The sequence below is a fragment of the Phasianus colchicus genome, chromosome 6 (assembly GCF_987193195.1).
Source record: "Phasianus colchicus chromosome 6, bPhaCol1.hap1.1, whole genome shotgun sequence".
NCBI classification, from domain to species: Eukaryota; Metazoa; Chordata; class Aves; order Galliformes; family Phasianidae; genus Phasianus; species Phasianus colchicus.
In genome coordinates this window covers 44,824,806-44,848,962 of record NC_143441.1, presented here as the reverse complement: position 1 = coordinate 44,848,962, position 24,157 = coordinate 44,824,806, and the positions used below count along the sequence as shown (strand labels likewise).

Here is a 24,157-nt window from a genome sequence, read left to right as displayed (position 1 = left end):
GTTGTTGTATGAGTGGGGTTTCTGTGCTGTTTTTTATGGCAGCTAGTGCTTTATGATGACTTTTTTTTTTTAACCTTTCTTCTAGAAGATTTGCTTGGAAAGATAGAGTAGGCAAGTCATTACAATCCAGGGATTATATTTGAAATCTGTAGGCGATGAGCAATTGACGTGACTGAATTTCATCCTGAGGTTGTTGTGTTCAGCCTGGAAATATTAGGGTATGCCTCTATGTTTACTGGACTGTAAATAATAAGAGCTAATTAAGGTATTCTAGCTATATAAAAATCAGTTTAAAAGATACTAGAAGACTTGAGTGTTTGTTGCATGCCATCTTATCCATGGCCCTGGATCCAGCAGTGCTAATGCTGCTTGGAGTGTTTGTCGTTCTTTGAAGGAGTATAAAAACTCATCAGGTCTGACACACTGCTTTCTAATAAGAACTCTTGGAATGTGAGAAATCTTATTTTCATAATCACAGGTTGTAATTCTCAAAGATCCTAGAGCATGTGTGTCACCTACTGCGTGTGCATCATCTGCTGACATACCGGAGACATCTGTGAATTGCTCAGTTGCTGCTGGTAGGTCAGACCCAAGCTGGAGCTGAGCTGGGGTTTGAAAGAGGGTGTTCTCCTGTGTTACTTTCTGGATGTAATGATTCACATGTGGAAAGCAGACAGGTAGGAGGGGTTGGTTGGCTGGGCATCTCATAGGGTGTCGATACCAGCTTCTTGGGTAAATTGTGTGAATCAGGGAATTTGGAACCTGATGTCCCTCTACCCAGGTGACTGAACAAGTCACTAAGCTCGAGCTGTTCTGGAATCTTTGAGGACTGTTCTTGCTGTACCATTGCTTCATGGCCAGAAATAGATAACTTTCTGACTGCAAAGGTCACATGGCCCTTGTTGTCTAAATTCACTCCTGGACGATTTAATAACTTCTCATTTAGGTGCCTTCCTCTACTCTGTGTTTAGTTTGGGCTGCTGCTTTGTCATTGTGGAAGGCTGTGTGTCTGATAAATTACCTCTTCCTTGTCATCTGATCTTACAGAAGATCTCTAGATCTCTATGTATCTTTTGTAAATATACTCATGCCTTCTCTGTAGCTGAGGACTTCACTGCATAGAGAGACTACAAGACGCATTTCAAGATCATTCTGAACTGATACAGCTTCGGGCTTTACTGTGAGAGGAAGGTCTCAAGCCTCAGCATGTTGGTTGCTTTGTATCAGTGTTGAGTGCTGTGCTTCTTGGTAAGCCAGAACTTCTGTGAGATCTGAGAAATCTATGAAAACTTTTATTTCACAGGAATGTTTGGCAGTTGGGTTTGTTCATGCTCATGAGGAGTTGGAATAGCTGATAGAATCCTGTAAACACAGTGCAGTGACGCATACGAGCAGCTGTAGATTTATGCAAGTAAAAAACAAAGGTTATGAGAAGTTTCTATTTGGAATATTTTTGCTTGATTTTTCTTTTGAGGCTTTGAAGGTTTGCTGTGGTTGGAAGTGGCAGTTAATTAATGTGGTCTGGAATCCTCGTGGAAGGAAAAAGACTCACGAGTGCCTAATTAATAAGAGTTGCTCGTGCATTTGAGGACAAATCTTTGATGTGTTTGAGACTGGGAAAAGATCTTTATGTCATGTTGATAAGGATAGCTGAGTAGTTCTGGATTTTGCTTTGCAGGGGGGGTAGCTGGTTTGTTTCTTGGAATTGTTGGGGCATTTTAACCAGGCACGTTACTATTGCTTTTAAACTATCAATCATAAGTGTTTTCTCTTTTGTTGCAAGTTGATGGTGGTTGTTTTTCCGAGTAAATATTTTAAATCTTTTATTTTCCTGTATTGTAGGCAGGTTTCTAGTTTGTGAGGTTTTTTCCCCTGCTTACTGGGTGCTGTGCAGAAATCTGTATTTTTAAGGGGCAGAACGTTAGCTGATGCTATCTGTTCTGTGGCTTAGTATGTTTTGCCTAAGTTGGATGGTAGAAAAAGCTTCAGATGAGTTTTCCTTATGTAAATATTGTTAAAACTTTCTCAGACACAAGAAAACATTCCGTTGATGCCTGAAATTGTAGCAGTGCAGTTTATGCTTTATGGTAACTTGCAGATAGAAATGTTGATTAATTGTAGATGAACTCTTTCTGTTGCCTGAATGATTGAGTGAGAGAATGCGAGCAGTTTGTTTTCTTCAGAAAGCTGCTTGCGTGTCTGAACTGCGTGTATCGCATTGGTGGCAAGTGAAAACTGAGCAATACCACATCCACAGGAGATGCAACATGCAAACACAGGATTTTTTTTCCTTTGGATTCTTTCTACAACGTGTGTGTTCTACATATACTGTTGCTCATGATGATTGGCTCCAAGATTAGATAATGTACTTAACCCCTGCTAACTGTGCTCCTCATCTGTGTGATGGTAGGGCTGTTCTGGTCATTTCATAGAATCATAGAATGGCCTGGGTTGAAAAGGACCACAATGATCATCCAGTTCCAACCCCCTGCTATGTGCAAGGTCGCCAGTCACCAGACCAGGCTGTTCAGAGCCACATCCAGCCTGGCCTTGAATGCCTGCAGGGATGGGGCATCCACACCCTCCTTGGGCAATCTGTTCCAGTGCATCACCACCCTCTGTGTGAAAAACTTCCTCCTAATATCTAACCTAAACCTCCCCTGTCTCAGTTTAAGACCATTCCCCCTTGTTCTATCACTATCTGCCCTTGTGAACAGCTGTTCCCCCTCCTGTTTATACGCTCCCTTCAAGTTTTGGAAGGCCACAATGAGGTCTCCCTGGAGCCTTCTCTTCTCCAAGGTAAACAAGTCCAGTTCCCTCAACCGTTCCTCACAGGAGAGATGCTCCAGCTCTCTGGTCATCTTAGTGGCCCTCCTCTGGATTCATTCCAAGAGTTTCGCATCTTTCGCATTTGTTTGGGAAACAGCAAATCTTGCTAGGCTGGTTGTTAGTTGAGTATTCTGGGTTATTTTTTGTAACCTGTTTACATATTGAAGCTTGCTCTTATTATATGTGTTTTGGCATTCTTGATGTTCATTTTACTGCGTGTCTTCCAGCATCCCTTCTTAGTGTTGGTTGCGTTATTAACTACACCCATACTGTTTGTTTCAGCGTGGAGGTTTCATCAAAGGGCAGTGTCAATTAGAGGTCTCCTTACCTGCTGCACTTTAATGTTTTCAGTGTCTGTGGAACTCTGGCTAACTAGATTGCAAAAAGCACGTATTTTTTTCCTGTGTGTTTGTTTATGTTGGTAGTGGGGTGGGAAGTGCATGGCAGCGCCAGTTTAAGCAAGAACCTGCCATTTGAGGAGTTGTGTATGTAACCACATCCCCACCTTTGTAAGTTCATTTGGCTTTAACCTACAACAGCAATGTTATTTTGAAGAAGTATCTAATTACTGTAAAAGGAGGTCTCACTTCAATGTTTGTATCTTAGGGTATTGAAAGATGCATGTAGTATCAGTAGAGTAAATTTATTTCAGAGTGTTGTGTTTGATTCTTACAGCACTTCTGTAAATGTAAAAAGGAAACTACCTGGACTGTAAGAGGACACACAGAGTGACTCGAAGGGGGAAAAAAAGTGGTTTCAGTTTATTTTTGTTCCTGTGAAAACTTTATTCTCTCATTCTAAGGAATACAAACAGCTTACTTATTTGAGTTGGTTGGTTAGCCTTCAATTCAGTGGTCTTTTCTGGCTGTTGGTAATCAGTAAATGGCATTCAGCAGCTTTGGCAACGTGTGATTTGTCTGTCAAGATTTGAATACAAGAAAGGCTACTAAAAAGTGCCGTGAAAGAACATTGCTGTCTGCTTACACTCATGTGCTTAAGATATCACCTAGGTGCCATAAAGTAATATGGTGTGTGGCTGCTTTTCCATTCAGAAGTTATTCATGTGAATATAAAAATGATGGCATACAGTACAATTCCTTCTTTCTGTAGTGATTAAAACCAGCTTTTCTGTCTAATTTATTTCAGGAACCTGCTGCTTTCCTTAATCTCTTTTCACTGTGTTTCAGTGAAATTAAAGAACATGAATCCAAATTAGAATCAAAGTAATTGGCTCATGTGTCAACGTAAAATAAGTGAATCTTTAGTGTGTGTGTGTCTGTGTGTGTGTGTATTTTTGGAACATTTGGCTGTGTAAAAGCAGTCACCTGCTAGATCAGCTTTGGTGGTAGCACATAGTAAGTTCTGCCTTGATCTTTTTAAAAATGATGCAGCATTACCATACAGACTTCATTTACAAGCTCTTGTTGTTGCAGGATTTGAAAGACCCACCTGTTGTTAACAAGACAACTGCTGAAACATGGTGGATTATTATGAAGTTCTGGGAGTGCAGAAGCATGCCTCAGCAGAAGATATTAAAAAAGCGTAAGTATCACTGTGATATATATGGGATATTTTAAGGAGCAAATATATCCTCTTTGTTTTCAATGCCTGGGTGAATAGTCATCATCTGAGGTAATATTCCATGGCTGAACTGCAACCCATCTTCCCCTCCTTTTGCAGAGGTGCTTAGATTTCTAAGTTATTAACGAGTATTTGGCATACTGCCTTTTGTTTTCCCCTAAAAGTTACTGTTTACTTAACAGCAAACTATTGGAAGGAGACGTTCCCATAGTGCATGTTCCTAGTATACCAAAAACGTTTGACATTAAGACACAGTTTTGAGTGACGTAGAAATTCTGTGTTTATCTTGCCTTCTTCTGGGTGCCCTGCTTTACAATTAATCAAATTGCACTAGTGCGTGACACTTTACTTTTTTTGTCCCTTGTATGTGCAGGAATTTGCACAAGAAAATCTGTGTCAACTCAGAATTTGAACTGTAATGCTGCATGAGTGTGTGAAATGCTACGAATCAACATTTGCACAAGTTTAGCTTTGCTCCTCTAAGTAGTTTTGAACACTTAGCCTAAAACATCCCTTTTGAGCATAGGGATTGTGTACGAGTTAGCCATCAAACGTGCCTCTGATGTGAGATACTACCACAGTTAGTTACTAAGGTGCTCCTGAAGCTTTATCATCTCTGTCTGGATCAGAAGAGTACTGTTGATGTTTACAGTAGTTTGTTTTGGTTTAGTGTAGTTGGAATATGGAGCATTTAAGAAGAACGGTATAGCAGAAATGTTACAGAATGCCTTGCCACCCCTGCCTTGTGTCAGAAACTCAGGAATACCAAATCTAAAAATATCTGAAGAACTCCCAGTTTTTAAATTTTTTTTTTTTTTAAGCAAATCTGGGTAGACAGTTCTTTGTATACCTGCAAGATCTGTTGATGCTGTTCTAGAGGCAAGATATAAGGTACTGGGAACTCTATAAGTACTTTAGTCCCTGAAAACTTGTTCGACACATTTTGTGTTTAGAATCACAGAATGGTTTGGTTTGGAATGGACCCTTAAAATCACGTGGTTCCAACCCTCTGCTATAGGCAGGGACACCTCCTTCTTGACCAGGTTGCTCACAGCCCCATCCAGCCTGGCCTTGAATGCCTCCAGAGAGGCCTTCACAGCCTCCTTGAGCAACCTATTCCAGTGTCTCATCATCCTCACAGTGTAGAATTCCTGATATCTAGTCTATGCTTATAGCATATTTCTTCATTTCAATGTAAAATATCCTCTTATTTCCTTCCAATTAGGTACCGTAAATTGGCATTAAAATGGCACCCTGATAAGAATCCAGAAAATAAAGAAGAAGCAGAGCAGCAATTTAAACAAGTAGCCGAGGCCTATGAAGTTCTGTCAGATGGTAGGTATTTTAAATGGGCTTTTGCAATGCAGCTCTCTAGATAGTCAGTTTAAGACTGAAAATGCTGAGGAGAAAAATTCATGGTGCTTTTAAAGGGGTATTTTAACCATATCTTTCCATGCAACTAGACTACTTTGTGTGCAAAAGGAAGGGATGGGGGGGGGGGGAAGCTTGCAGGTAAGACAGAATGAGCAGAAATTTTTGAAACCAAAAATTCAGTATCTTTTTGGATGAGTAACAGAGACAATTTCCTTTTGGAAGCTAAGATCCACTTCTGTCTGAGGAGGTCAAACCAATATTACCATAAATACAGGGGAAGTGTTAATTGAAATCAGTTGCTTAGCCTGACCTGTGTGGTGGAGGAATTCACTTTCTAGTTCACCTGTGTCTTTTTGCTTGAAAAGCAGCATTAACTTTTGCAAATGTCTTGGCAGAAGCAGTCTGAATCATAATGAAGTGATTTAAGCAATTTTGATTATTTTCCTCTGTAATTGACTGCAGCTGTCTGTATTCTATTTCTAAAGTGTCCTTGATTTCACCTGGAACCAGTGAGTGAGTGGGAAAGCTCTATTTAAAGTAGCAGCAGGATCTAGATTACCTTTCAGAAGTTGGCCTGGTTTAGCTGTCTTGTACACCCTGTGTCTTCGATCTGATTTTGATTCTTAATTGGCATGGTGGAAATAAAACTGAATTTATGAACTTTCATCTTCTAGAGTAGCTTCACCTTCTTAAGTAAACTCTGAGTAAGATGAAAGTAGGATACTGGTCTGGGTGGCATATAGATCTTTAGATTCTTTGGAAACAATACATTCCTGGAATTTTAGAACGCTTTCTGAAAAATATTTTCTGAAAATATTTCCTGTTCTTGGATGTATACCAAACCAAAGTTACTGGGATCTTAACAGTCACTAAATCCTGAGCCCAATGGTTGAGGGGCAGTCAGCTGTCCTGCAAACTTAATAAAGTTTCTCACACCATTACAGGCGTGAATGAAGACATTTTTGCAAGGAAGGTAGCTGTGTAAGGGATTACAAATGCAAAGGATGTTGAAATGGTCTGATCATAGGGCATGCTTGTCTTCAAGTTTCAAGAACATTAAATTTTTTTCAAGGTGAACTTCAGGCTTGTTGAGCTTTCGGGTCTTAACTGTTTTCTGCTGCTTCGGACAGTTCTGTGTCCATTTTTAATTGATGGACGTAGGTTAACTTCCTTCAGTTGTGTTCTAAAAAGGCAATACCAAAGGTACTGAACTAGGCTTTGTTCTGTGTGCGTGTATATGTGTACCTATTGCAAGGTTGCATCGTTTCTAAATGATAACCACTATGTAAAATTGGATTTCTGTAGCCACGAGGAAGTATTTTGTTTTTCAGTAGCTGTTTGAGGTAACAGCATTTTCTTTCAGTTATGCTATTTGAATTTCAAAAATGTCTTCCAGTGAAAATCTTACAGTGGGAATAAGACGTTAACATGAAGAATCTAAAATCACATGTCCTGACTGATATTTCTAGGGAGTATCAGCAAAATACTCTCAGATTTGCCTCCAGTGCCAGCAGTGCAGGCTGATCTTCTGTAGTAATGTGGAATTAATTTGCTTTCTCTCCAGTACTTGTGGATACTGGAGTGCTGGTCTGCATGAAATGAAGAGCATTCCATGTCTGCTAAAACAACAGAGAGCAAGCAGTTTGAGTCCAATCCTTTCATGGATTTTTTTTTTAAACAACTTTCTGGTCTCCTTATTAAAATAGAGTGGCTATTGATGGAGTTTATAGTCACACAAAATTCTGTTCTTCGTTTCTTACCACTTTCTCACAGTGAACTTGGTCTTGCACAATAAAAGGCAAAGATCTGCAACAAGGGGTGTTCCAGTTGAATAAAGAGAACAAAATGTTACAATGAAAATCCTTCAGCACAAAAAACAGTTTGTCAAGAGAGCCTGTGGAATCTTCTTTTTTGAAGAGAGGTGACCTGGGCTTTATCTAGCCAAGTTTCAACCAACATAGAGGGTTGAATCCCAGAGCTTTTCAACCAAAAGTTTTCCATGACTGTATAAGGACATGTATCCTTTTGATGTTTGTCATACATGACAGTATTTTTTTTTTCTAATACAAGGGGCCCTAGGATTCTATATCTACGTGGTAGTAAGTGTAATGACTTGTCTGCTTTTTCTGAACCTAAACTGCTTTGGTAGCCCTCAACAAAAATTTTTACTGGTTTCTTGTCAGAACTTTCTTAAATAAACTAGCTTTGAGAAGAAGTTTAGCTGAAAAGACCAGTTAAGTGTTTTTTAATTATTATTATTATTATTTTAACAAGTTATTATGTTTAATTACTGATACGATGTACAACTTTTCTTGTAGCTAAAAAACGTGACATCTATGACAGATTTGGAAAAGAAGGCTTAATAAATGGAGGTGGAGGTATGTTGTCAATTGGCAGTTCTTTTGTTCCGCTGGAAAGCCATTTTCTGCTGCTTTTTTAAAGAAGAGTCTAGGATTGCCTATACTAAGACAGTATATTATGATTATTATGTTTTATGATTTGTCTGCTGATATCTGGAAAAAGAAAATAGAATTAATTGAATTAATATCAATTAGGAATTAAGTGTATTTACTTTGTGGGATACCTGAGAGGATGATAGAAATAATAGGAATTTTAGTATATACTTCTTTTTAAATGCCTGAGAAGTTGCATTGGCTTGAACTTTATGGTAGCGCTAGTGTGTGAGGATTTTTTCAACTTGTTTTTTCAACTTGTTTTTTGCAGGTGGAAGTCACCATGATAATCCATTTGAATTTGGATTTACATTCCGTAACCCAAATGATGTCTTTAGGGAGTTTTTTGGTGGAAGGGACCCTTTTTCATTTGAGTTCTTCGGTAAGTAATCTACTTGTTTCAGTTATGTCCATCTTTGCTGTGGCTGATTCATTTCAATCCTATAGAACATAGTTAGCTAAAATAGCTCTATGAGAAGTAGCTCTGAAAATGGGTAGTAAACAATTTTATATTAAAATGTCTGTAACAGTATTTTTTTGTCAGTTGATGTGATAGCACATGGTAAGTTTGGATTACCTGCGCATGTTTATCAGAAGGCGTGGCTTAAAAAAAACCTTAAATTTGTGGCAGCTTTGTCTCTGTAGATTGGAAGGAAATAACATTGGACAGAAGAAGTATACACTGGAATATTCTCTGTGGACTTTGTCTGCTGAATTTGACCTCTTGGTCTGTAAATATTTAATGTAATTTGGAGAGAGAGATTCTGGACTGACTAGGTTGCTTTAAACTGTTACAGCATGTCTCCAAGAATGAATTGGTATACCACAAATGATTTTCTGGTATCAAGATAAAAACAGCTGCGTACATCAGCTAGAGAATCCTCCAGGTTTTATGTCACTTGTTTGTTTGGGGGGTGGAGCCTCTGTAGGTACAGATATCTACAGGTATCTAGATAATCTAGGTATCTCTTGAAGTCTGTGCTTAGTTTAGGTAAAGGAAGCAATGTGTGACAAAACTGTTAAACTGATCTTACCATAGTGCTGATGCTCGTTTGCCATTGTGATTTTACTTAGTCAAATGTATGAGGATTTTCTCAGAAGTGGTAGAATTCTAATTCAGCATCTCAGCATATGTTCTGCTGCGTAAGTTGTGACCTATAAAGGAGATCAGATCCTATGTTCAGTATAGAGTCTATAATTTCTGTATGGGCTAGAAAATAAAACCCAGGTGCTAGAGCAGACCACTACCCTTCAGTTATTAGGAGCTAGGCAGGATGCTTCAGAGCATGTCAAACAGCATTAGATACCTGTGCGTCCAGGCAAATAAATCCTGCAAGGAATAGTGCTTTCCTCCGTGGTCACATGTGTTGAGCTGCTCCAGATGGGTGTCCTCTCTGGACTTTGGTGGCTGAGAGAAGTCTGTCTCATTCTACATAGATAATGAACTTGGCAGCTCTGGCGTGTGTTAGCTTGTTTTGTCAGTGTACCTTCTGAGATTCAAAACTCTGATTGTACCTTTGATTTCCAACAGTAAAAATGTAACTTTGTTACATGGCTAACTGGGCAGACATTTTTGTCAAGGAGAAACTCAACTGGATAGCTCTATGTTATGCAGTTTGGTTCTGTTATACAACAGAAAATTACTGCAAGTTGACTTCTGCAATACGGGGTACATAAACAGTAGGTGAATTTCTGGAGAAGTGTGGTGAGTTACTCTAAGTCTAAAGAGTCTTCACCTGGAAAACTGTGCAAAACGTATTTTATACGGAATGTGTTTTACGACATTGTTTCAAAAATGGCATAGCTTCATGGAGCTTTTTATCACAAGCATAGAAAAGTGACTTGAGTAGTTGGAGCCAAGGGAAGATGAGAGAGAAATTTCTGGATAAGTTACCTAGAAATGGCAAGTTCAAATTCAAAAGCTTTTTTTTTTTATATTTAGATACAGTCTTGCTGAGGCATGAGAGTAAGATCATGGTTTTAATCCATGTGTAATCACATCTTGTGATAATTATGATGATTAGATAGTCTAAGGCAAAGTAAATTTGTTAGTCAGATTACTAAAGCTGCAAATGGAGGAGGCTTTCAATTAAAGCTGTCTTGTACAATGTTGTCCTCTTTGTAATTAAACTTTTTGTTGACCCAAATTTGCAACTTTTGGTATATATAAAGTTCAGAGCTTTGTGCATTCATTGCTTTGATATGGAAGTGTGCAACAATTATTCATGGAATGGTCTGGATCTTATTATCAGTCATGTTTCAGAAATAAGTTTATAGATTCAAAGGAAGCATTTCCATTGCAGGAATCATCTCACCCTGCCACCATTATCACACAGATGGAAGTAATGCAGTGGCTCCAAGCAGCTTGTGCTGTTGAAGAGGCCACGCTCCAAGTTCTTCTGTCTCTTAAAACTCGAATCTTTGAGTGATGTCCCCCTAGATGCATTGAGGAGCTGTTTGATAGCACACTGGCCTAAGAGGAGTTCCCAGGCATGCCTTCTTTCCCCTACCTTTAGTTAATTGTATTGTATTGTATTGTAGTGTGAATTGTGTGTATCTCTGAGGTGGTTCAGCTTATTGGTCTCCAAAATTATTTTTTCTCTTGGATGTCTAGCAGGTTAAATTTGTCTTTAAGAAGACAAGTGCTGGGCATGGCACAAGGCAAGCATGTCATACAGTGGTAGTAGAAGAATCCTTCATTTTTAAGGTATGCCTGAGCGTACCTTGGACTTGGATGATCTTTAAGGTCATTTCCAACCTGAGTGATTTTATGATTCTATGATTTGCACAGTGATCTGTGTCTGTATAATTATGGTTTAGATGGGATTAAAAGGTAATGCTCTCAGTCTCTTTTATGTAGGAAATTGCTAATCCAGAATCACTGCTATATATCTTTAGAAAGACTTTTCAAATGCTATGACAATTCTACTGGTAAGCTTTCATAAGTAAGTGGGGCAAGCATCTGTTTGACATTTCATTTACGGAATGTGCAGTTATAAAAGACTGGTGAAATACACTAGACAGATGAATCAGCACTGTTTGCAACAGCATCTTTGTGGCTCTTCCGATCTCTTCATCAAGAGATCAACTGATAACATACTTTATAATTAAGGATGAAAATATTTCCTTGGGAAATACCTATAGGTTCTGCAGCTTGTGAAGTTCTGATGGTATACTTTGTTGTGTCTTGGGTACTCTCCAAAACTATAGCGTAAGCTCTATGTGTATTTTCTGTGAATCTGCATCTTTGAGACCTTTTTCAAATAGGAGATAAGATAGAAACATCTACTCCAGTAATTTCATTTTATTGTACATGTTATAAATCTATAGCCCTTTGCGTGAGCATGCTATCTGACCTGCTTTTATTACATTGATTATTCTGATATGGTCCATAGAGTCACTTACAGTGTGCTTTGATATAAAGAGTTCATGGCAGGCTCTGTCTTTGCTTGCTGAAACAGTGCAGACTGCAATACTGAACACAGTTCAGTTCGACTGCTTCCTTCTGTGAGGGCCAAGCTCTTCACTTTGCCCAGTGCATTGCAATTATGGTGTCATCCTTCTGCATCTGCAGTATAGGTGTTGAGCTTTTCCTCACTGTCACATTTTGGCAGAGGCAGTAATGTGGCTTCCCTTGAAGTGAACGAAAGGGAAGAAGGTTTACTGGTTGGGCAGGTAGTCCAAGGTGTGGTGACTGAGCAGTGATCCTGTTTCTACAGTGACCCTTTACATACTTACCTGTAACACTGTCAGAGCCTCTGGCTAAAGCAGTTGGAGCATGTGAGAACACCTGCTACCAGTGTGACTATTCAATTTTTTGAAGGTGAGCAATGGCACTGCACTGGGATAAGCTTTACTGTGTGGTGAAGGTTAACATGGCATTACTGCTGGCACCATGCCCCTGTTCTCCTTCTGATCATTGGGCGCTTGTTTCAGCTGCCCTCATTGTAGCAGTGTAGTTGCTTTTACAGATGCACTGGGAAAAACTGATGTGGTGGAACTTCCATCAGGCTGAGCAGTGAGTGATCTGATTGCCCCAACCATGACAGTGTCATGGTAGAAGTGACTGCAGGAGGAAATGTGATAGCTTTACTTTTGGTGAAGGTTTGAGCTAATGTCGTAGGTTGATTTTAATGAAAGTCACGAAGTAAAACTGGATTGAGGATGAGTGCAGGTAGTCAGCTGTTACCTTCCTTATTCCCTTCCTCCACTGTTTTGTGCTTTCCTGCCTGCTTGCTTTCAAATACTCCAGTCTTGCCAGTGCGGGGTCAGGTTAGCTCATGGATGCAGGAGAAAGCTAACAGTACAAATATGCAGTGTTTTCTTTTGGATCAGTGAGTTAATGCCACTTGTCATACAATTCTGGGATTGTGGGCAGGACAGGAGAGCAAAATGGAGCTCATCTTTTCTAGTATTCTGCAAGTGGATCATGCTGCTGACATGAGAAAATCCTGTGTGTTACAGCTGAGAACTAAGGGTGAGGAGGGGATCATGACCCACTTCATCTTCAGCTGCAAGGAGACTTTCCAGTGGTGGTGGTTGTGTTTGGTTTGTTTTGAGGTTAAATTATTTTCCAGGTGGTAAAGTAGGGTTCTGCTGTACACCAGTGAGCTGCTGTAATGATTTACCCAGATGAACAGGACAGTTGCTTTTGAATTAGCGTAAATTCTTTTAGGAACACATTACTTCTAACATCAGAATTTTCAGATGGGTTTGTTAACGTGTGGTCTTCTGTTGCTGGAAGTTTTGTGTTCCTTCCTACCTATATATATATTAACTTGGCTTATGTAACTGCAGTCTTTCCACCTAAGAACAGCAAGAATCCCGGAGTCCTTTGTTGTGTTTCATTTTTTCCTAACAGTTTACCATGAATTCTTTGCATAAGCATTTACTTTTCTCCCCAAGGTCTCTGTTTCATCCCATGCCACTGATCCAGTAGAAAGCTCTCCCTGTCTTCCTGAACCTCTCACCTTCTGATCCTTGCTGTTTTCATGGTGCCACAAGTTTGATGTCAGAAGTGTGCTGACCATTTCTTTTGGAGCTGCATATGATAGTTTGTCATCTCATAAGCTTCTGGTACTAGCCTGATTAAAATAAACAATATTCAGTAGTACCTTAAGGTCCAGCATTTTGGTTTTATGGTGTTTGTCAATTGCACAGTATGTTGTTTTCCATTTTTGGAAGAGTCTTTACTTGTGGTTGTTGTGTGGTTTTGGGGGGCTTTTTTTCTTTGCTGCTCAGTTTTGTTGCTCTGATAAGCACGTGACATCAAAAAAGAAAATCATAAATTGTAAAATGCACCGAAATTATTATTGTAGGAGGAGTCATTAAAACAAAACACCCCGATATTTTGGTGTTAGCTTTATTTGAACCATTTTGGAAAAGCTGTCTATATGGAAAGGTTATCATGCATTGAAAGGTTCCGCTAAATCATAAAAATAGACCTACCAGGCTGAAATGTTATTATTCTGCTGAGTGGGACTATTCATCATCCTGATTTATGGTCTAAAAGCATAAACAGTGCCTGAGCAGTTGCGAGGTTGCTGTATGAATGTGTATGTGGTGGAGGATACAACCAATGATCATACAGAAGCCTCCTGCTGCCTTAACTCCTCAGTCTTTTTGGCATTTTTTCTGCATGCTGTGCTTGAATGTCTGTCAGCACAGTCATGGAAAGAGAGAATGTTGCCTTGGAAAAGCTCCCCATCTCCCTGTCTCTGAGTTGTCTTGCTGAGGATTCAGCAATCAGTTGCAATGTGGTTTGAGCATCCCATTTATTGGCGAGAATTACTGGCGGAACATTGGAGGATTATTAGCAGAACTGCAAACTGGAATCACCTGAGGCTGGAAGTGAAGTACAGATTTTGTTTTTTTTGGTGTGTAGGGTTGCCAGAGGCTGATATGGAGCATGCCCAAGTGTAGGTTAGGAGAGGAGCAGGCAGTAATCCATCTACAGCTGTGTTGACAGTGGGGATCTCAGGGGGATTCTGGGATCTCCCATAAAACCTTCATTCTGGCTGCTGCTATGTGGGAGAGTCACTTGTGGAATAGGCTGATAGCACAGGGGGATCTTATATGCAGAGCTTACATGGCAGGTTGTTTTGTTTCTATTCGAACTCCAGGTAACAGGAAAAATTGGACTATAAATAGAAAGCTTAACAGTGAGAGTAATATTATATAGATCATTTGTACACGTGAGTGAATGACCTTCATAACTAACTTCTGAGTCACCCTAGCAAGAATATATTAGGCTTCAAAACAATTAACTGCAGTGGTTTAAAAAAAACAGTTTTAAAAAGAATGGTTACAGTGCTTGTTTGGGACGTGCAAACTGTAGTTAGAGGTTCCCATATTGCTATGCCCAAGAACTGGTATTACTTCTAGTGTTTTAAAGATAATAACAGATTATCTTAGGTAAAAATAGCACAGGAACACAACAGTGAAAAAGCCTGGAAACAAGGAAACTTTATCATTGCTTGGTGGTGTATGTAAGATAAAAGTTTGGTCCTGCCTTTTTATTCAATAACTGTGTAAACTAGGGTTATTTTGTTCCTGGCATTTTCTATCTTCCCTGGTGGGAATATGTTCTTGGAGCTTAGGGGCTTTATTTGTTCAGCCTTAAATACATTGTGACACTTCTGTGAACGAATCACGCATGCACCACATGATAAGTAGTAATTTTTTTTTACCAGACTGATTGCTTTAGAAATGTCACTAGTGAGTGAACTTGGTGATGTAGCATACATGAGCTTGGATTTCTGTGGTGGTACCAGAAGTGGGTTGATCTCTGACCTTTTGGTTGTCAATTAGTACATCAGAACAGTAGTACAGTTACATCAGTTTACCTTGCTTTCGTGACCCTGCTGATGCTGTCACCAGTTTCTCCATTTCTCAGGAAGAGCTTAAGCTGATTTAGCTTTTAATACTGAATCTCCACTTAAAAAATTTGGTAAAATTGTTGGTACTGTGCAGCACTCATCCTCGTAGAGTTCTTTTTGATGAGTTGAAGGTCTTAACTTTGGAGTTCAAAATAAGGAATGTATGTATTGAGTATGTGTTACATGACTGAAATCTAATGCTCTTTGTTTGAAGAGTGTTAGCCTTTTCAGATAGCCTAGTAATATCTGTATTTTAGGAAAGCTTGATTGCTTCTAAGTAAATAGGGATATTCTTGCAGAGGTGTCTATTTACATATAAAAAATGCCTATCTAATACATTTTTGTTTATGTATAATTTTATATATGTGTGTAGTATCTATCTTTAGAAAGAATCTATTGTTCTCCTAATGGGAATGGAATTGATAACTGCTGCTGATGTAACTGTTGTGTGTGCACTTGACAGTTTTTTCCATGGTGCTCTCTGTTTTTCACCTTTTCCTCCTGCTTGATAGTGTCTGAATGCACAGTGTCCCATAATTTACTACTTAAATCTGCACCAGAATAATTGTTTAAAGTATCTAGTGTGGCAAGGGCTAAAATAAACACACAGAGTAATTGAAATTTGAGTCATAGTTCAGTCCTTCAGGCTTTTTATATTTCAATTATTGACACACATGTTCTGGAAGTTACTTTTTAGAGACCTCATAGTGGTGGACTGCAGTATCTGGAACAGCAGCAAGCTGTGAGCAGTATATATGTCCAGTGTTGTAAACACTGTTAAATATTGAGATTTTAATTTTTCCGTAGTGTTACTCCTTATTGCTGTGTAGTAATGCATCTGAAGAGTTCTAAATCTGACAAATGCTGAGTAGACACAGTTAAATTGATATTTATTTGCAGTTCTTTTATCGTGCTCCCCAGTCGATTATGCTGTGTGAGCATCTGAAATAAGTATGCTAATGTTATAACTTTTACTGCTTACTGTGCTGAGAAATGAAAGAGCGTTTACAGTAAGTTTATTGTTGTTTTAATACCAAATGGCTAAAATGATAAGGAAATCAACTACTTAATGATTGTAATTCTAAATGTGAGACAGAATTTAGTCCAAAAGGACAATGGGAGTTGCCTTTTTAGTGAATGTGTTATCTCGGTAGAATCAAGCATTTCAAAGGAAGAACCTTACAACTAGAACTTTTTTTCCTTAACTCAAAGAAACCTTAATGATGAAATACAGTGAGATTAACCTCTTTAAATGTCTTTTGTTTTGTAGAAGATCCTTTTGAGGACTTCTTTGGGGGCAGACGAGGTCCAAGGGGAAGCAGAAGCAGAGCTGGTGGATCATTTTTCTCTGCCTTTGGTGGATTCCCTGCTTTTGGAAGTCCTTTTCCTTCATTTGACACAGGTAAATAAGGTAGCATTTAACAAAGAATGTAGTTTTGGTTCACAAAGGATCTCAGCGTAGTAAGCAGATAAGTACTTTTTAAAAGTTGCCTTCTAATTCAGGAAATTGTGAGACTGATGTTTTGGGAATGTTTTGAGACTGAAATTTGGGAGACTGATGTAGTCTGCTCTCTGACAAGTCTGAATGTAAATAAAACCTTCATTACAATATTTGGTCTACTTGAAAGCTGATAAAGAGTGAACAGACCTCTAAGACTGTGTTGCAGTTTCTCTGTGGCTTGAGAATTGTTTTAGTTCTATTTGTCCTTGAGCACTGGTGTGACTGCGTTTAGTTAAGTTTTGGAAAACACCCTGGGAAAATTGTGTTTTGAAACTCATGGTATTATTTAGAATGAGTTCTGGAATAGTTAACTCGAATGGTGAGGTCTGTGTCTCAGAGCTTGTTGAGAGTTTATGGTAGTCAGCATTGTTTCAAGTGTGAAGATTCTGAGTATTAGTTGAGATGTTAGCAATACAAAACTTGTGTTGTCTGCTAATGTAGGGCAACACACTGTATCTGTTAAAATGAAAAATCAGACTTGTTATAGCTATTAGTTTTACCCTTAGGGGATATAATGTTACAATGGTTGGATTCAGCTGACAGGCCTTTTCTTTAAAAGAGGGCAATGCTCTGCATTTGGAACTGTGTCCATGTGGAAGAAGTCAGTGAGGCTGGAGATCTTACATTCACGCTGGTGTTTAATGCCATGAGTCACTGATGCTGTGTTGATGGAGCCATCAAAGGGCATCCTAAAGCTAGGAGGTAGTTTGAGTAGCTGATAAATTTGAAGACCACAGTCATGCAAAATTATGGCTTTATTCAAGTAATTTTCATGTTAACTTTTTCCCCAATAGGTTTTACTTCATTTGGTTCTCTGGGGCATGGAGGCCTTACTTCGTTCTCCTCTACGTCATTTGGTGGCAGTGGGATGGGAAACTTCAAATCAGTATCAACCTCAACTAAAATAGTTAACGGCAGAAAAATTACTACAAAGAGGTAAGAGATTTCCAGAACTACATAGAAATATATGGTTATACATACATGCATATAGCTATTTACGTAGCAACAACATTGGTTTGTATTATTGCTCTTGATGTTGTGGTCGTGAGAAAATTTGGATTTTTCTGAAAAAATAAAGGCAAAAAAGTGGTGTTGGGTTCTGTGACTCTTGGCTTTGCTGAGTTGCTTATAGTTATAGCATCTGAAAATGAAGAAGGTAGTGTTTTTGTCTAAGCTTCTAGTAGCTGAGAATTGTTCAGCCTTGTAAGACCTACTGTGGGACTGCCCATGTGTAAAATGAAAGTGTTTTCAGGTATTGCACATAGCATACCCATAGGCAACTGCTATGCAAAAGCAGAGAAATTGCTGCATTTGGGAAAATGTAGAGTACCCTACATTATGTTCAGTACTCTTTCAACTTACTGATCCAGTAATTGGATATGATTACTGTAGATAAACGTTTAAGGAAAAGAAATACCCAACGAAAATCATTTTTGCATAACATTTTGGAATGGGAAGCCATTCCTCCATTTTTAATATGGATGTGTTTTCCTCGCTGAGTTCAGTTTTCAGAGTTTATATTCATCTATGTGGTTTCTTCATTTTAATCATGAGGGGGGAATGCCATGCTAGTTAAAATCTAGTTGTGAATTAACTGTAGGATTCAAACTTATAACAGGAAAATTACTTTCTGGAAATAAGCAGTATCACTGATGGAATGCACGTGGTTACTGGTTACATCTTCTGTACTGTTAATTGTGAAACCTTGCCAACTACTGTTGTGTTAAGCAGGCAGTGCTCTGTTACACTTCATTATCTAGAAGGCTAGGTCTGGTGTAGGCTTTCAAACTGCTGATAGTGCTTTAAAATAGGTAACTGTGTGTTCTGTCCTACAGAATTTTTGAGAATGGACAAGAGAGAGTAGAAGTTGAAGAAGATGGCCAGTTAAGGTCACTAACAATAAATGGTAAGGAGCAGCTGCTGCGCTTGGATAACAAGTAATTCAACGCACGCATTTAACAGAAATTTTAAGCTATAACAGCCACCATTTGAGGATTGACAGGAACAATTTTTGAAGATTTCAAATGAACTCAACTTTCTGTATATCCGTACTTAATCTTAAGTAGTATAAATAGCTCACCGGAGCTCGTATTTGTCATAGACTTTTGAGTTAATTGTTGGGACCACATCAATAGGACCATTTTTTGTCCTTAAAATTGTTGTAAATTTCTGTATGCACTTTTCTTTTTAACATATATGATCCAAGGTGAACCATGATCCTTCAGTAGTGCTAGGGCAAGATGTACACTAACACTAGCATGAATCTTGCTTTTTCCAATTTGTTTGAAATGTGAGCCAATAGTAGTTTAAGTCTGCTGTGAAGTTAACATTTCCAGGATAAGGTTTTTAATTTCAACTTCTTTTTTTAACGTTTACTAGCGAACGATGTTAATACATTTCTGGTAATGCATTTCTGGTTTAAATAAATTAAGGATGTTTTCTAGTTGTGCATGAATGCAGACAACTTAGTAAGTTTTGACAAATGTTTAAATGTGTAATGTAAGCAAAAGGTTAACAAAAGTGAAGCCAGTAAGCTGGGTCTTTTGTCATTTGCTAAAAAAAAAATAATAATTCAAAATGAATAAATGCTGATGTTTGTGGTGCATTCTTTCATGAATGGCATTTGTAACCTTCTTGTGTCTGTGTGTGATTTGGGCAACTTGGGAAAACAGTGCTTTTTTTTTTCCCCATCACCTTTTTCTTCCATCTTAAGGATGAGGGCCTTTTTTTCTTTGCAGATGTTTGCTTCAGTGTGACTGCAAACATATTTAATTTCTTTTCTAAAACTGCATTTGAAGCACTTGTTTTTAAGAAGCATTCATAGGTTGACTCTTTTAACTCCATCTTTTGCTATAATCTTTTTTTTTTCCCTCCTCTGAGCCAAAAGTGTGTCCCTCCATTTTAAAAACAAAGTTTGCTGAGGCTTCAGGATCTGAGGCTAATTCAAAAAAATAATGTATAGCGCCCAAAAAAAATCAGTCTTTTTTTTTTTAATGGTTTCTGAATGCTAAAATTTTTTGCACATTTTGAGAACAAACAGTTGATTTGGAGAAGGTTTATTCAAAACTGTCAGGGACAAATGAAAGGAAAATGTCTAGATGGAAGAACTCGCTTTAGTTTTGACATTTTAACATCAACCAAAAAAATGATGGTTGAGTGCCCTTCTCTCTCTCATTCTATATACTTTATATATATACTTTTTTCCTTTTAACTAATTGAGTAAGGCAAAGTGTCAGTTTGTAGCTAAGACCAGATTTTCAAAGTTCAGTGGCAGATGATTTGATAATGTGAAGGAAGAATGCAAATAAATATTGGCATATGTTAACACCTGCCAGGCTCTGGGGAATGTCAGCTTAAATCATGGGTGTGCAGCTTCTGTCTTTGCACAAGCTTTGAACATCTGGCCTTCACCAAGTTCTGTAGTCTGGCTTCATGTGTAGGAAAACAGCATGGTGTTTTCAGGTGATCATTTAATGCCTTCTTACTGAACATCATCTACTTTGTACTAACAAATGCATCGACTATTAAATACAACAAAGATTTGTTCATATTTGTCATGCAAAACAGCTGGTTCAACTTTCACCTAATACCACCCATCTAAAAAACTGCTGTGATTTAATGCACATTTAGAGTTAGCCGCTCTTAAATTTCTCTTTCTCATGTTAAGTTCAGAGAACCAAATTGATAGTGGGCATTAATGTATACTTTGATTTTGGGACTAGAGTTGTTATGTCCTTTTTCAAGTTCTCTGGAGAATTCTTGTTACTTCAGTGTTGTATTTTTTTGGTTTTTTTTTTTTTTTGTGTAGAAGCACAAACTCAGTCTGGAACTTAACAAACAGTGTTTTCTTATTGATGCTGTTTTTCCTTCCCCTTGTATGTTTCCTCTTGATCCACATGATAACTAAACAAGTAATTTATTTCAAAATCTGACTTTGTTGTGGTGTCTTGAGTTCTGAAAAATGTTAATTTACATTCATAGGACATGTTCCATTAAGTTATGTAAACTGTTCTAAAAAAAAAAAAGCTTCAAAATTGATTAACCAACTCAAATAAAATTAGGACGTTCTGGAGTTGAGTTTGAATTCCTTCCTGTTGATACCCATTAGTTTTTATGTTGAGCAGCCAAACTTTACCTTCTATTTTACTCTCGTTTTTTTAGGTTAACACTTAACGTAGCTCAAGTTAATGAGGCAATTCTGGTAACATAGCTGCTAGTGGCAGTTCTGTACTCACGTGCTTGCATTTGTTCTTAGAGAGATTTAAAACATTCACTCAAGGGTAAATTGTGGATTGAAAAACTGACACTGTATGCGTGACTAAAATGCAGTAGTCTCCACCTGTTTCATTATGTACAATTAATTGAAATCATACAGCTCCACAACATCCAGCTTAATTTTTAATACAGAAATGAATCCTTGTCCTATGCTTATTGTGGATCCAACTTACCTTCTTCTTTCCTATTACATATTAGATATTCAGACTTTGTCATTTTGCTGCTGAAAAATACATTTATTAGATTGCTCTGGAAACTTTTGTATCATTTCTTACTAACATGTACTTAGCATGTATGTTCAAAGCTGCCACACTATGGGTCATCCAGGGCAGCACATCTCCTTACACATATATTTTAGCCCAGGTAGCACAAAAAATAACAGCAGAAGTTCCTAACTTTAGCATATGCTACACATCACATATGCAGTGGGATGAGAGCTGACAAAAATGGGTGTTGTATGGTTAAAAGTATCACTTCTTCATACAGGAGGGATTAATTTGAATGCCTGGGGGCACCACCCAGTTTAAATCAAACCTCCTCTGGTGGTTTGGAAAAGCTAAGATGGAGTTCTTGAATCTTTGGAATCTTTGTCACTTACTCTTTCATGCCCTGCTTCAAAGTTCATTGGTAGAATACAATAACTTTGTAATGCTTTTTCTTGGTGCAGCCTCCTTTTGGTCTGTTGTGCATGGTGGTAACTTCAGTGCAACGTACTAAACTTTTCAGATTGCATGGCATCTATCCTTTCACTTTGCTTTATTGAAAAAGCTGTGATTTTTGCCTTAGAATGCTTCACATTTGAAAATCATTGCAGCTGTTGTAGTTCTCAGTTCTTAGAAGACCTCATCCTTTGAGAATCACAGGCATTTTTGTGGTCTTAGTGGGAGAGCTGTGCTCTGTGGAGTGAGCACACATGGTGTTTGTAGGTCAGATTGTATCAGCTCATGACTGAGGGCTTGTGTCTTAGAATGCTGAAGGCAGGACTTGGGAAAGACTTTAAAAAACCCCAAAACTGTAAATAAGCCTAAGTATATTATGTACTTCTCTGTCAATATTTGTGTGTCTGCCTGGTCCCGTGTGCTTGCCCCCCTCAGTGTAGTAGCTCTAGGTGTGAGCAAAGATGTGTCTGTGTTGCATTTCAGTGTGCTTCTGTATTCTAGACCATGACAAGGGATTTGTTTTTTGAAACCTGAACTTCCTGAATGTGTTTCTGTTCTATCTGAAACATGAGCTTGTTTCCCATTTTGCCTTAATTTATGAGTGTAAGAAGGTGGTGCCTAGCTGTAAGTGTTGCATTTTACAATGAGTGAGTTATAGTTCTGTGAATGCTTACGGCCAGAGAACTTCTCTAAAGAACGCTGTATTAATATAATGCTTGAGCTTAGTGTTAGAATTCTTGTTAGTCTTCTTGGGGAAGTGTTTCAGAAGTGATTTTGGAAAACCTTTCTTTGGTTCTGATGCTGTGAATGTCTTAGACTTACTGTAAGTCATTGTGTTCTCTCACCGGGTAGTTGCAGTGCAGACATCAGTAACTGAATAGTCAGCTGTACCCAGACTTTGAGAGTACCGTTTGCTGTCTCTGGTCTTGTTTTCTTAGGGACTGACTTGTGTCTTTAAATTTGCTTTACATAATACTAGATGTAGTTTGGGTTTTCATCTTGTTATTGCTTGTCTTTCATCTTCCATTTAAAATACCAAAATGGCCCTTATGCTGCCTTAGTGTTGGAACCAAGCAAAGTTACTCTGTTAGTGACACAAACTGTTACTGACGTTACTGTCAAGCAAAAAAAATAAAAGTTGCACTGTGGATTCAATTTAAAATCAGTAGAAGTACATAACTTTTGAGCTTTATTTAAATTAACAATTGAGAAAATACGTTTTTAGAGGCTGCTGGTAACAGCTCTTAGTACTTCAGTTTGCTCTATAGCTTATCCTTCATATCAAATCACAGGTCAGAGTGCTGTCAGCTGTTCTTTTCAATGCAGCCAACTTGAAATGCAACTTCATAGAAAAAGGAAAAAAGCCTGTAGTTGCTGACTTACCAGTACTTGAAATAAAGCTGAATTATTTAACACAACTGCACGTTAATTCTGAGAGAGATTAAATATTAATAATTTGTAAAGACTGCAGTAAGGATGCTAGCCTTTTACATGGTATAACAAATGATATGTTGTATTCAGAAGGCTTCAGTTCCTCTTCTTATTTACTGTTAAACATGAAATATGAAACCTGCATTATGTCTTATCTGTAGGTCTATTTGAACAGATTAATGGTGTGGGTTAAGGAGTGTACAGCCTGAGTGCGCAGAGTTCAGATTTTGGAGCGCACATTCCTGATGGCCAGATGAGAGTTATTTTGGTTCTGTCTGTAACCTAGTTGCCTGAAGCTGTTAGCAAAGCAGCTAAGGATGCAAAGCAGCAGCTCTGGGACAGGATTCTTCTATCTTTGTTGTAGTCACGAGCTTGATTGAAATTTGCTCCCAGAGGGGAGTTTAGCTGGAGAAAAAAATCCAAAGCCTGCAGAAGCCTTAATGCATCCCATAGAGGAGCTGAGCAGATCAGTGGCCTTTCAGTTTCTCCCCAGAAATATATGCAATGTGTGTTAATCATTGTAATCGATACATGGAATAAGATTAACTTGCTTATTTATCACAAGTCTGTGTAACTGTCACTACAGCCACCTCTGGCGGTTTCCATGGGCATGTCATTGGAGGCTGCCCTCTACTCTGAACTGAACAAAAATGAAACCATAAACTTAATCAGAATTTGTCCTCCTGTTGTGATATTTGTTTTATATTGCTTCTTATTTCATAGTACTTTCACTTTTGGTCTCTGTCATTATTCTTCCACAGGGAACTAGGCTGGGAATATTTTAAAATTGTTTCGGACTTCTATTTGAAAGCTCAGCCTTTCCTCCAGACTGTCTTAGCTGTTCATAGGACTAAGTATTTTTTCTTCTAATAATACTACCTCTCATCAGATTACATTTTGGTATTTTGGATTCTTTGGAAGTGCCCTGTCAGGTAGTTGCTCAGGCACGTCTCAGAATTATTCTGCTAATCTCTACGTATACATTTCTCATGACTGCTTATGGGAAATGCGGTCAGATCCTTATCATCGTATATAATTAGTTTCAGTAGAATCATAGAATGGTTTGAGTTGGAAGGGACCCTAAGGATCATCAAGTTCCAACCCCCCTGCTACAGAAGGGAGATTCTTAAACTCTTCTGTACAAACTGGGAGGTGAGTGAACGTTCAGGGAAGCAG

The 24,157-nt window shown here is 38.3% G+C and overlaps 1 protein-coding gene across 3 annotated transcripts in view; it reads left to right on the top strand.

The window, feature by feature from the left end:
* Positions 1-24,157, top strand: part of DNAJB6 (DnaJ heat shock protein family (Hsp40) member B6) — a 48,325-nt gene that overhangs the window by 3,663 nt on the left and 20,505 nt on the right. Inside the window, exons 2-9 of one of the 3 annotated variants that reach the window (XM_031615961.2) lie at positions 479-578; positions 4,263-4,371; positions 5,636-5,745; positions 8,103-8,162; positions 8,509-8,619; positions 16,386-16,517; positions 17,411-17,552; positions 18,452-18,522. In XM_031615961.2, the coding sequence (XP_031471821.1) occupies positions 4,307-4,371; positions 5,636-5,745; positions 8,103-8,162; positions 8,509-8,619; positions 16,386-16,517; positions 17,411-17,552; positions 18,452-18,522 (691 nt within the window). In that variant the 5' untranslated portion in view covers positions 479-578; positions 4,263-4,306. Of the gene's footprint in view, positions 1-478; positions 579-1,226; positions 1,249-4,262; positions 4,372-5,635; positions 5,746-8,102; positions 8,163-8,508; positions 8,620-16,385; positions 16,518-17,410; positions 17,553-18,451; positions 18,523-24,157 lie in introns of those variants that run through there. The other 2 variants (XM_031615963.2, XM_031615960.2) reach the window with 2 other exon arrangements.